The sequence below is a fragment of the Pithys albifrons genome, chromosome 2 (genome assembly GCF_047495875.1).
Source record: "Pithys albifrons albifrons isolate INPA30051 chromosome 2, PitAlb_v1, whole genome shotgun sequence".
Classification (NCBI taxonomy): domain Eukaryota; kingdom Metazoa; phylum Chordata; class Aves; order Passeriformes; family Thamnophilidae; genus Pithys; species Pithys albifrons.
This window is the reverse complement of record NC_092459.1, coordinates 57,512,718-57,525,073: the sequence shown is the minus strand read 5'-3', so window position 1 is coordinate 57,525,073 and position 12,356 is coordinate 57,512,718. Positions and strand designations below refer to the sequence as shown.

Here is a 12,356-nt window from a genome sequence, read left to right as displayed (position 1 = left end):
AAAAGGCAAAATTTGGACCTCTATGGTCTGTCTTCATTATCTTACCTCCATCAGTCACCAAGAGCAAAAAATTCTAAAACAAGTTTATGCTGGTAGTGGGGTCTTAAGTGAAAACTGCAGGGACATCAAAGTCAAGTTCAAAGAAAAGAGGCAAACAAAGGGAACAACTACATTTGGTCAGGAAACACGACTTTCTTTTGTATTAAGACATTAGCCTGGTGATTGAAAGGTGTGACCCATGTCTTTCCTTGGCCACCCAGGCAGAACGCCACCATTACTCTGGAGCAACATCTGGGCTACTGCCTGACTCCGCTTGTGCTAGGGAACAAGGACACAGGCAAAACGCAGACCAGTGCCTGAAAATCATTCTTTTCCAAACTGAATACTTTTAACATGCTCTTTAAAAAACAAAACAACCAACAAAAAAATCCCAAACCAACACCTTTTAAATAGATTTCTAGGAACAAGGCTTTTTTCTGTGCTTTGCTATCATAGCTGTCTCAGATCAGGACTGAGGTAGAAATACAATTAAATGTGGCAGGAGTAAGAGGTGATGATTATGATGCTCCCATCACTGCCCTACAGAAACACCCTTTGCTTATGTGCCTGACTGTGTGGGCTTGAGAGAGGGCTGATTGCCCATGACTTAGCTGGCACGGATAAAGACCAAGATTACAAATACTAAGGAAAAGCCTTCTGGTTTTCTGAAGGATTACTCTATGCTACAGAATATTCAGTGCTGTGCTTGGTCTCTCCTTTACCCCAAGCAGATTTGTTATTTTGGCTCCTAAATACAATGTCTGTCTCTTTCATTCAAGCTTCAATTTTTTTTTTCTGAAACCAATCCAAGTTCTGGCTCTGTTTCAGTTTAGGCTTACAGCTGTCACATAGATCAGACCTATGGGAGTTGACCCCCTGGGATTCTCTGCATAGAAAGCTGCAGAATTACAGGGAATTAGCTGGGGAACATCTCATACTCCAATATTTTCCTTTATTTTTGCCCTAGCTCCTTTGCCTCTTCATTATTAATTAGTGGCACATCCTGAAATGATAATTTGAATTCTTTTCAGAAATCAAAAGAATTCCCACTGACAACATTATTAAATTATAATTACAGTGAAGAAAAAGGTTAATAGGCATTTGAGCCAAATATCTACTCTCCATTAAATAAGAACATGACTGAACCTGCTTTCCCTTCATTTTGGTAGGTTACTCTAGGTTTACATGGGCCCAGGATGGCTATTACACCTGTGCAAAGGCCACTGCAAGGCCGAGTAGCTGTCACAGCATTTAAACGGACCTGTCTCAGGATAGGTGTTGCCTGACCATGCTCAAGATGGAATTTACCAGATAGGACTTCTCTTGGACCTCTGAAAGATGTGTGTTTCAGGTAGTGAGCTGAGCACAGCCACCTGGGGATATTTGTGTGAGAAAGACATGTAGGAGGTGGCACTTTGCTGCGAAGGAAACTTAGCCAGTATTAGTGGAGGGAAAATAATCAGGATCCTGGGTACAGCATCTACTTCACTCATGCTGAGCAGCACAGGCATACAGAAACATATGCAAATCAGCCTGAATCTACTAAGTGCTTTGCATTTTCAGTAAAATGAGAAAGGAGGAAAGAAACGTTTTCCTCTGTATTAGCTCTAAGTGTGCCCATCAACAAGACAATTATTGTAATAGTTTTACATGTTTAACATGGGTTTTAAAGCAACTGAAGGCTAGGGAGAAAAGAGGCCACTCCTTATGCTGGGCACCTGCAGGCTGAGCCTCCATGATTCCCTGATCCGTTTAAACTTAGCCAGGATTGGTGCAGTTAACACGGGATCTCTACAAGGCAGGAGCTTTGCCTTGAAGACTTTGTTATAAAGCTTGGTGTTTTTCTGGGTTTTTTCCCCCTTTTCCCCCACCCTAAGCTGTAACACATTGCTTAAGCTGTGTGGCATGCCTCAAGGCAGGCCTTTCCCCTCTTCCCACGTTGCACTCCATCGAGTCCCGCGGTCCTCTCTCGTCTTGCGCAAGTGTTTTTATGGCAGGAGCCCACAGCTTCAGCACAGGCAAGTGCTCCCACAGACTTTCTGTAATCCATGCCCAGCACCAGAGTCCTGTCTGTGGTAACCACTGAGAAATTGCCCCGGGGCTTGCTCTCCCCAGCCCCCCAGCATTTGGGTGAGAGCCCAAGCTGCACATGAGGAATAGATGTGAAACACAGGCAAAACTTGGAGGGGGCTGCAGCAAGCACTACTCTCTTCTCACACTGAAAGCTAAAAGCACGAGAAGGGACCTATGCAGAGGGTGAAAAAGGCCTTTCTGCTCCTCCTTTTCTGTGCACTGCATGGGGTGAAGGTCAGTGTGTGACTTCAGCTGGGAGGACTAGGCAGGCTGGGGAAGGAGCAAAAAGGACTGGAAGGCACCTCTGGGGCTCAGCCCATACGTGGCTACACTTCAGTCATGAAACTGAAGTCTGCTCTCATGAGTAACAGTCTGACTTTCAAGTACTTGCATCAACTTACATTTCAGCAATGTGTTTTTAAGCTACTAAATAAAATGTTTTTTTTTTTCCTGGCAGGCTGCATCTTCTTGTTTGTTTGTTTTGTTGGGAATTGCTTTTATCTCTAGCCTTCCTAGAGCGGACTGTCACTCAGCACTTCAGCTGCATGGGGCTCTGCAGGTCTGCCCGATTATTTGCTGTGCAGCATAAGGCAAAGTATATTCGCACACCCATTTTCTTAAGACAAGTGTGAAAAGCCCCTGTTCTACAGTATAAGAACTACAGAATATTCTCTCTTATTCAACTGGTTCCTGACCTGACAATCTTAGATGACAAAACAAATTAGCCAGCATTCTGGGAGGAGGGAGTTTCACACAAAAGATGCAGTAAATCTCCCACTGACTGAAGCTGACCCAGAATTTGATGTCACTAGAGATGTACCTTAAGACCACAATATGCTCAGTACTTTCTGTTTTGTGCTGTGTGCCTTTCACTTCCTTAGCAATCAATGAGAACTGAGGATTTTGAGGCTATCTATGGTGTGCAAAACTCTATTCCTTACTTATCTAAGTGTGCTGGGAAACACCTTCTTGGCTTGATTGTTGCCTTTAACACTACCGCCAAAACACGAAGGACAAACAAGATTAGGAGACCATACAGTTTAAGTAAAAAAGAACACACTTTATTTATCTACAAGGCAGTACATTATCATATAAAAAATTAAGTGCAGGTGAAGCTGCACCAAATGTTATTAAGGCAGCAAATTCATAGGCTGTTATAAAAAAAATGAAACAATAAAAAAATAAAATAAAATCAGTGTTTTGCCATATCAATAAAGATTTGATATGGCAGTACAAAGAACCATGTATTTCTAAGAATCTGATTCAGTACACAAGACCCAAGTTAGGGAACAACTAGCTAGACATGGAACAAAAGAGACAACATGAACAAGACAGTGTTCTCCCAAACATATGAAGGTGCAATGCATGCTGTTGCAAACCAATGAGAAACAAAACAACACATCCAGACAAAAAAAAAAATCTCCCAGGAACAGTGTTCGAAAATATTGTTTATAAAAAAAGGGGGAAAATATAAATGATGTAAAAAAAATTAAAACAAAAAGTCTGAAACACTAGTGCATAGTCAATTAGCTAACATCAACATTTGTTTTCTTTCCATATAAAGCTCTACTGCTCCTTTTACACTAGCAGCATGTCTACACGCTAAGGTCTGTAGCAGCAAAACACAGTATTCATTTGGCATTTACAAAATTAAATTACTGAATAAAAATATATTTTTTCTCATAAATCTATGTTTCATACAGTAATATTTTTTAAAGCAAGCTAATTACCCTCCCCCCCCCGACAGAAACACACAATGTATTATGGTCTAGAACCAAAACAGAAAAGAGTATTTCAAGAGGCATGGATGTTTGAGCATTCACAATCTTGATCAGTTTTCCCCTTTTGCACAGACAAGCGTTTGTAGTAATGCTTTTCTCTTCAGTATTTTACACCAATGCATTTTGTTCAGTGATTTAAAATATATCTGTTTGAGTACCTGCTCTTTTATTATTAAAAAAATAAAAAAGAAACAAAACCCCACCCCTGGCTAGCACATCACTGAAATAACAATACTGGTGTATTGTCTGCTTGATCTCAAAAAGTACAAGTAAAATTGTCTTTATTACAAGTCTGCCCTTAAGATCATTAATTACTGATTCAAACTCAATACCTAATAATTTAGGCAAGTATCATTAAAAAAACCAAACAACTTTAAAGTTGGGTGAAATCCAACAAGAATATATATGCTGAGTGAGTAAATGCACTTTTGTGCTGCTCCCAACTGTTGTACCACAACAAAGATAGGCTCTTCTCCCATTCATGAAAAGTTTTCATGCAGAGGAACAGGAATTTCCCAGCAGAGGTGAAGTGTTCTCAAAACCATAATGCTTCTCTATTCGTTGACCCTTTCACATCACCAGAGTCCGAGTGGGGAAGGTGGCCATGTACTTGTGTGCCTGATCTGTCAGAGCCATCTGATCCTCGATCTTCCCGCAGGATGCTGACTCCCAGGCATTGTTCAGATGCTAAATTAGAAAACAGAGAGTTTTGAATTGCATGCCATGTGATTTATCCATAGCCACGGCCAAAGCCAGGCCCTCTCGTAATTAACTGTTGCATGAACATCTCCAGAGAAACTGAAATCTCAACACAACAAGCAAAAAAATATCACTCCTGCTCCTCAGTTAGTGACCATAGGGGCAGGCAGACCAGATGACCTGCAGAGGGGCACACCACAAGATCCAGGATTGAAACCACACTGCTCCTCTCTCAGCCAGTGTCTTTTCTATGAGGCCATATCTATAGCCTTGCTTTTAATCCTTCCTTTACATGAAAGGTCTAAAAGAGAATGTACTTTGCAGGTGAACTTAACAGAGCACAGACAGGCTAAAGCCCACAGTTATAATGTTCAGTGCTATGACCATGCACAAATTCCTGTTGAACCTCTATTCTAGAAGTACAGCTGTGCTGTCCCTGGGTTCCCTAAACCAACCCACCGACCGTGACAGTCTGACCACAACCAACGACAAGTCCCGCGCTCAAGGCTGCTTTCACCTGTGCGCAGCGATTAGCACATGCCCCTCAGCTCAATTCTTCTGGCACAGGAGAAGGGCAGGGGGGCTTGATTCTAGCAGAAACAGCATTTTAATTATCAAGTAAGCCACTTCACTTCTTGTGGTATTTATGGAGGTTACAGACACCATTTAGCATAATGTTAAAGTGAGATAAACATATCGGCAGAGGGCTGTGCGCACTGCATTTATTTACTCCTTACACATGTGAGGTTTCTCGTTGCCTTGAGCTATAAACAGTAATGAAATTTCAAAGCTCCTGGAATTTACCAGTATACACACACTTATTTTTTTTCTATTCAATTCTTTCACTTATCCAGTGTGTTTGCTTTCCCATATTGAGATATCCCCTAAGCCCTGGAGAAAACCTCTATTATCATATAGAGTTTGTTGTATAAGTACTCTGCATTCCAAAAATGCACATGATTGTGCTTAATGGAAAGCTGCCTGCCCACGAGGGGTCCCAGTACTGCTGAATATTGAGAAGGTATATGCTCAAGATTCCCCAATAAAGACAAGTTAGAAGAAACCCTTCTCCATTTTCTATTGCTTTCGAAAAGGATCATCCTTGCAGTTCAAAACCTATGTTGCTCAATGAGATGGCCAATGTCTTCCCAACATCTAGGACACTGGGTGAAGCATAATTAGTGGACTGCAAACCATCTGTTAAGAGCAGAACTGTCCTGGCGTGCCCATGGCTCTTTATGCTGCTAGCTGCTAACTTGGCAAGACGATCCTTACATTATTCTCAGGCCTAAATATTTAGAGAATGCTTTGCTGACTACAAACAATTATCTGAGACATATGCATTAGTAGAAGGATGGGCAACTTATGAAATATAGATAATTTCACATAACATGCCCTAATCAGGGCACTGGTACAGACACAGGGACTGAGGTTCCCTGCCTCGGAGGGCTCACAATCTAAAATGGAACCAAACCAATGAGTAACTAAACAGCAAGGCCAAGATGAGGCAAAGTGTGTTAGTCCTCTGTAAACTTCTGCTAGGCTTCCCTAGACATGACTTTCTCTTCTCTTCTCTGTAGAGAAGTTCTAAATGTTGTCTCTCCTCCTGATGCTATTTTGCAAGCAAAACTCCTGCTGAGCTTCAGTGGGAGTTCCCTGTCTGAAGAGGAATAAGGTCAGGACTAAAATCATTAAGTTTCTGCAGCTTTTTGTGGGAAACCTGCATCTGAGAAGTAAACAAACATGCCATACACCTCTTTTCTAGAGCAGCTCAGCCTAGGGCACATGCCACAGCCAGAAAGCAGGTGTGACATACTTTCTGTGTGCCACAGACATGCATGCGACACTCCACAGCTTCTTTTATGTTTTGGTTAAACAGCTTCCAGGGTAACTTTTTCAAAGGCACCTACACAAGCTGGGAACCTACAACCTCCTATTGATCCTCAGTAGTTCTCAGGCACCTGTGAATGTTTTCCCCTGGTCTTTCAGAGATATTTGCATCAGGGACCAAATTAATGCCTGATGCAATGTCATCAGTTTTACTTAGAAGTTGAATTTGTTCTGTACACGTCAAAAGCAGTTAGTAGTTCCAGAATATCCATCATTTCAACAGAAATATGTGTCTAACCAGTATTTCCCTATGATCCCCCAAAGCTTCAATGCTCTGGTCTAGAAATGGGAGATCACTAGTCCCTTAAATAACTGAAGGCTTGTAAGGAAAAGTCCATTTGTCATAGTATGTCAATTTTTAAAAATTAGAAGTAACTTCAGGCAAGGAGTGTCCCTTTTTTATAAATGAGGCTTAATCATTAGTATCTACACTGAGCTCTTTGTAGTAACAGCCATGTGCCTAGTAGAAAAAAAATAATAAATCTGTATCCTGATATCTCCAACATCTCAGCAGGCTGCTACATGTCACTCATTCCACTGAATGGTCTTCATTTAACCTGATGTCAGTGTGGCAGAAGCTGCTCAGGCAAGCATTAACCCTCTGCCTTCCCACCAGGCTCAGCCACCCCAGGGAGCCCTGGGCAGGAGGCACAGCAAGCGACAGAAGGACCAGCTTGACCCCTCACTTGAGCCTGCTTTAAACAGCTTCAGTTTTGCTGCAGGAACAGCATGGGAGAACCTCCTCATGAAGTCCTGATCCACATATTATTTTCCCAGAAATATATTACATTATTTTCTTTTCCTCTTTGTGACAAACTTGTAAAAAGAGACTAACTTTGCATCTCAGTGATGGTGGTAAAAGCTTTGCTCTATGAAGAAAGCAGATTTTGACCCAAAGTAGTATGTTTTCTGATATAGCATATTTACTAAGTTTTCAATTTTACCCTGGGGAACCCAGATAACATTTACAGTGGGTATTTTTAATAAACATTTTGTTTCTGAAGCCTTGATTCTCATCAGCCAACACAAAACGAAGCACAATGCCTTTGCCTTGCCAGACCTTCAGTGCAGTGCCAGAAGCACGTGTGAAAGTCATCCTGATGCAAGCAGATTTCCTTCCCTCCTTGGCAGGGAGTGCTGGGTACCATGAGCCAGGCAGAGCACCTTGTCAGGCCTGGTCACACACAGCTGTGGGATCTCTCAGTAAAAAGGATAAAAAGGGACACCACAATGCCTCCTTCCACGCCAGCACTGCAGCAAGTACTGACAGGGCTGATACAGGACAGTAGCAGCACCCCAGAGAAAGCAGTGCTCACCAAATGTATCAAAAGAAAAGCAACCCAGAAAGAAATCTAGAGACATGCAGAAAAACAGCACAGAAACCCATCAGAACACCCCTTTTGCAGAAAGCTCATTGCATCCTACCAATCACATTTAAAAGTCCAACTCTGCAAATTAATGGATGGAATCACAAGAGCTTTGTAACCAGAAGCCTGACCCAAAGCACATTGGAACTGATAGACATGTGTTCACTCATTCAGTGGATTCAACCTACTTAAATTCAGTCTTCTAAGAGTGAGGTGTTTGTTTTGGCACCTAAATTTCTAGCCATTGGGGAGTGAAAGGGATTTCCACAGTAAATTCTTCCCATATTCATAATTTTTTCACTGCCTCAAAGAATGGGAGACTAGTTATAGTTTTGCTGTCAATTAAGAGAGCCAGTACTTCCAGCTGTAATTTTCTCTTCCACACACAGCAGTTTCTTTCTTTAAGTTAAATCAGGGAGTGGGGAGGAAAAAAGAAGGTGTACTGCTACAGGTTTCCATAGGATAGAATTACAGACCTGTAGTACAATTCCAGCTATGTCATTGTCCCTGGCCCCCTTTTTTTTCCTCTCTGTTCTTTTTTTTTAATTTTAATAATCCTACCAGCACATCCCTCTCCTGGCAGTAAAACTACCTTACTTATCCTGTAATATGCCTTCAATTGCCCTCAGGCAGATGTGAACTGTAAACAAACTGTCAAAGCTGTAACTGGGATATCGAGTTAAAGCACTTTAAATAAAAACTTGAACCATCTAGAGGAAACACAACCAGAGTAAGGGAAGAAAAGGCTGTGGAAAGGTGCTTTTCTAACAGAACTAGTCCTACTGCACTTGTAGCTGGGACTGCCTTTTCATTTATTGTCTCTAGAGCTTAAGAAAGCTTCTGTGTTACGACACCTTGTGTGTTAGGGGCTGATGCCAAAGCCAAACACTGCTGCAGTCCTCCATTACCGAGCTCCCAAACTGATGAAAGTGTAGTTCTTGGGCAAAGAACTGTTTTAGAAGACAGATTTTAAATCTCCGCTATGCTGGCAGGTATCTTCAGCAACTCCAGCAAAGTTAGTGGTGTTAGAGACATTCCCATTAATTTAGCCAAGCTGTGCTGGCATTTATTAAAAAAACAAAAAACACAAACAAAAAAGCTAAAATTTTTAAAATATTTAGAAGGTCTAGATTATTAGGTGGTCTCTTATCATGTTTCTCTGCTCCAAAAAGCTGGATTTCTTGCCAGTTTTTCCTTAGATTACATGGTATGGATAGGTTGCAGAATGTGCCACTGACTGAAAAGAGGGCTGTTTCCTTCTGAAACAGTAAAACAATGCCCTAAACAAAACAATTTCCTAGGAGAATATAATGGACATCATGTAGAATAACATGGCTTTCTGTTCTGTAAGGATGTGGAATCGAGAGCAGCCCTTTTACTTATCAAGACCAGACAGTAAACACTAATGAAAAACTCAAGTGACCATAAATGAATTATACTTCATATGCCAAGACAGAGCACCATTTCTGCTCATATTGCTAGTTCTCCTCTGGGGCATGGGACAGACTTCTCCTGTACTCTGGGGCTTTCCCAGTTCCTCAGAAATACAGCTTGCTAAAAGTGAGAGAATAAGATCATCCAGCTTTTATTATAAGCATCATAGCACAGCTAGAAAAGACCTATTTCACAGCTCTTTAAGAGCTTAACACTCAAGCCCTTGCTCAGACAAAAGTCCTTCTCGAGATGTATAAGCTTTCAAGTAAGATTAATGGACAAGATATACAAGTGGGCTAAGCACCTGCAACTCACACTAGGATATTCAGTCTTTTTCCAATTTTGTCCTTAAGTATTTTTTTTCCCACAGATCAGAATACATTGCTGCAAATGATAATAGTTAAGCTGTTACTTTTCTTCATTCTGAGAAACCATCACCTGTTCAGGGCGGCTGTCCTGGGTTGAGCTGGCAAAACACCAACTGTCCAGGACAGAGTGAAAAGGGTTCCTCCTACCCCCAACCAGCTAAGGGAAAAAGAAGAGGGAGAGAGGGAAATAACTTCCCACTCCTCAATTAATACAAAGTGTATTACTCTACCTTCCAATCTGTTTGCAACCCAAATTTGGCTGCCCTGGCAGGAAAATATGAAATGACTGACCTGCAACTTCAAATCTCCTCTTGTTCCCACAGCTGTGCCAAACACAGCTCTTTCCTGTACACATCAGTTACTGGTGAGAGAAGGGGTGACACAAGTGAGGGAAACCCATGGAGCTACATTTCCTTGCTGTGCAAATCTCAAACACAGCATGCTTCCCCCTCTCCCTTCATTAAAGAAAGAAGAATATGAGATTTCAGGATCTTCTTGCCCCAAAAATCCGTGAAGAAAAACCAGAGAAAGCTTGCTACTGCAGGAGACTATGCTGCCTTCCTGGACATTTTGCTTTACAAACAGCTGCAAATGAAATAACATTTCACCTTTTAAACTGAGAAAACTAAGCTTCATGACAGCTTATATTCTTGAAAAAAGGTTAAGCAAGTCACTGTTTTAAAATCCTTTAAATTTACTCTTTAAAGAAAATGGTTACATAAACTGCTGAAAGTCAGGAAATTTGAGCTGAAACGTGTCAGTCTGTGGTTAAAAAATGGAAAGTGACAGGAGCTAAGGTTGAAGAACATTCTCTTTAGCTTGCAGGGCTGCTACCTTGTGTTGTTTCCTTTGTTACTGGGGGAAGAAGATATCAAAGCAGTGCTATTTTCTTAAAAGGTTCCATTTCATGATGTCTTTTGATAGCCTGCAGGGTTAGGTGGAAGGTCTGTGATTTAGCCTACTTTTCTGTCTGTTACAGTGTCTATGTTAGGATAGTTTGTATTATGTACTGCTACTGATACAGAACATAATGTGAAATAAAATCTAACTTTTACATAGGAAGGGCTGGAGACAGAGTTTTTTATGTAACCTATTCAAGGACATGCTCAGTATTGGAGTATGTTATCCCAAAATCTTAACCCTTGGAAAAGTTGCTCATAAGGCCAAAGTCTCCCTGCCATGCAACTGAGTAAGTGACAAAATCATAGGGTGCAGAAATACAAGTCTTAACTAACTCCACCAATATAAACCAGAGGTATTTGGGATCTGTGCAATGGAGCATAAGATCAAGTCCACCCCAAGGCAACCTGTGCATTTGGTGAGACACCTCCTGTTCCTACCAGCAAGATAATACTCAATGTAAACCATGAGATTTGTCATGTAGGACAAAAAAACTAGCTGCCCCTTCACACCTTACCAGAAAGATCTCACACACAACTACCTTTACATCCAACACCTTAAGAGAGACTTAACTGGGGATCAAACAGGGATCAAGCCCAAATTCCTCTTCGGTCTAAGGGGCCTTCTCCCATTGCTCTAGTATAACATCAACACTACCATATTCCCAGTGCTGTTATAGGCAACTACCTGACCTCACATGCCAAATGATGCAACACTGTTTCTCCTAAGTGATGGTGAATCATACCATGCTATCTGATATGGGCATCAGCTATTATTTACTAAATTGCCTATGACTGTGTATCCGAAATGCAGTAAAAAATATCCTTAGAGATCTATTTGAACATCTGTTAATCTTGCTTTCTTTGGAATCTAGCAGCAAAACAGTAAGTAATCGAGCATTTTGATCAGTTTATTGCTAGCCAAGTACCTTTATGTAAATGAAATGCAAATTATTACAGCAATGAAAAATACTGTGGGCTGGTAAATATACTGCCTCCCTCTTATGCAAGTTCATATTTAAAAAAAAGGGAGTTTTAAGAACCAAGCATATTAAAAAAAAATAAGTTTAGTGCTGTCTTTCTTTCTGTCTTCCCTCTTCATGCACAGATCACAAGATGCAGAGAGTGCTGTAATTCTTACTTGGACTGAAGTCAATGAGAATTTGCCTAAGAACAGTTGGATCAGGCCCAAATTATTAACAGCAGCAATGTCAACATACGCAGACACAATTAAATTTCACCCAGATGAATTCCCTCGTGTTTCATGTCTACTTGGATGGAATCAATGGATTCAGTCCAGTGTTCATATGTGCGCCCATGCATGTGTTCATGTATGAAGGCAATATTAGAAACTAGGGAGTGTAGAAAATATAGAACAAAATATGCTAAAAACTTGTTATGTAAAAAATGCAGCCAGTCAACAACAAGCAAAACCACTAACCTTTCCACTGCCTTGCACCCTTTAGACATGCTAAGCCCTTGTCATACAAGTCCATTTATGCTGGCATGGAGGAGGAGAAGCATTAGGGGCAGAGCAGCAGCAGTTTCTGCTGTGAAAAAGAGCCAGACTACACGCCCTTTCTGACCTACATGGGGCCAAACTCCTTCCCTCTGTCATGAAGCCAAGCTGCCTTACCACTACTTTTAACCATGACAGCAAATTCAAATCGAAGAGTGCAGCCATTGACAAACAATACTGGTTATAAAAAGCCTGTATTTCATTCTGAGAAAGCTGTCTCTGCCACCGTCACAGAAACTTCTAGCCTTCATTTGAGATTATATTTCAGCTGAAAAGCTCAATGTTTC

The 12,356-nt window shown here is 41.2% G+C and overlaps 1 protein-coding gene across 2 annotated transcripts in view; it reads right to left on the bottom strand.

Moving 5' to 3' along the window:
* Window positions 1–3,157: 3,157 nt before the first annotated feature.
* MYB (MYB proto-oncogene, transcription factor) overlaps window positions 3,158–12,356 on the bottom strand; it is a 28,023-nt gene continuing 18,824 nt past the window's right edge. For both annotated transcript variants that reach the window (XM_071547931.1, XM_071547932.1), the window contains one exon: window positions 3,158–4,580. In XM_071547931.1, coding sequence (XP_071404032.1) covers window positions 4,464–4,580 — 117 coding nt within the window. In that variant the 3' untranslated portion in view covers window positions 3,158–4,463. The remainder of the gene's footprint in view (window positions 4,581–12,356) is intronic.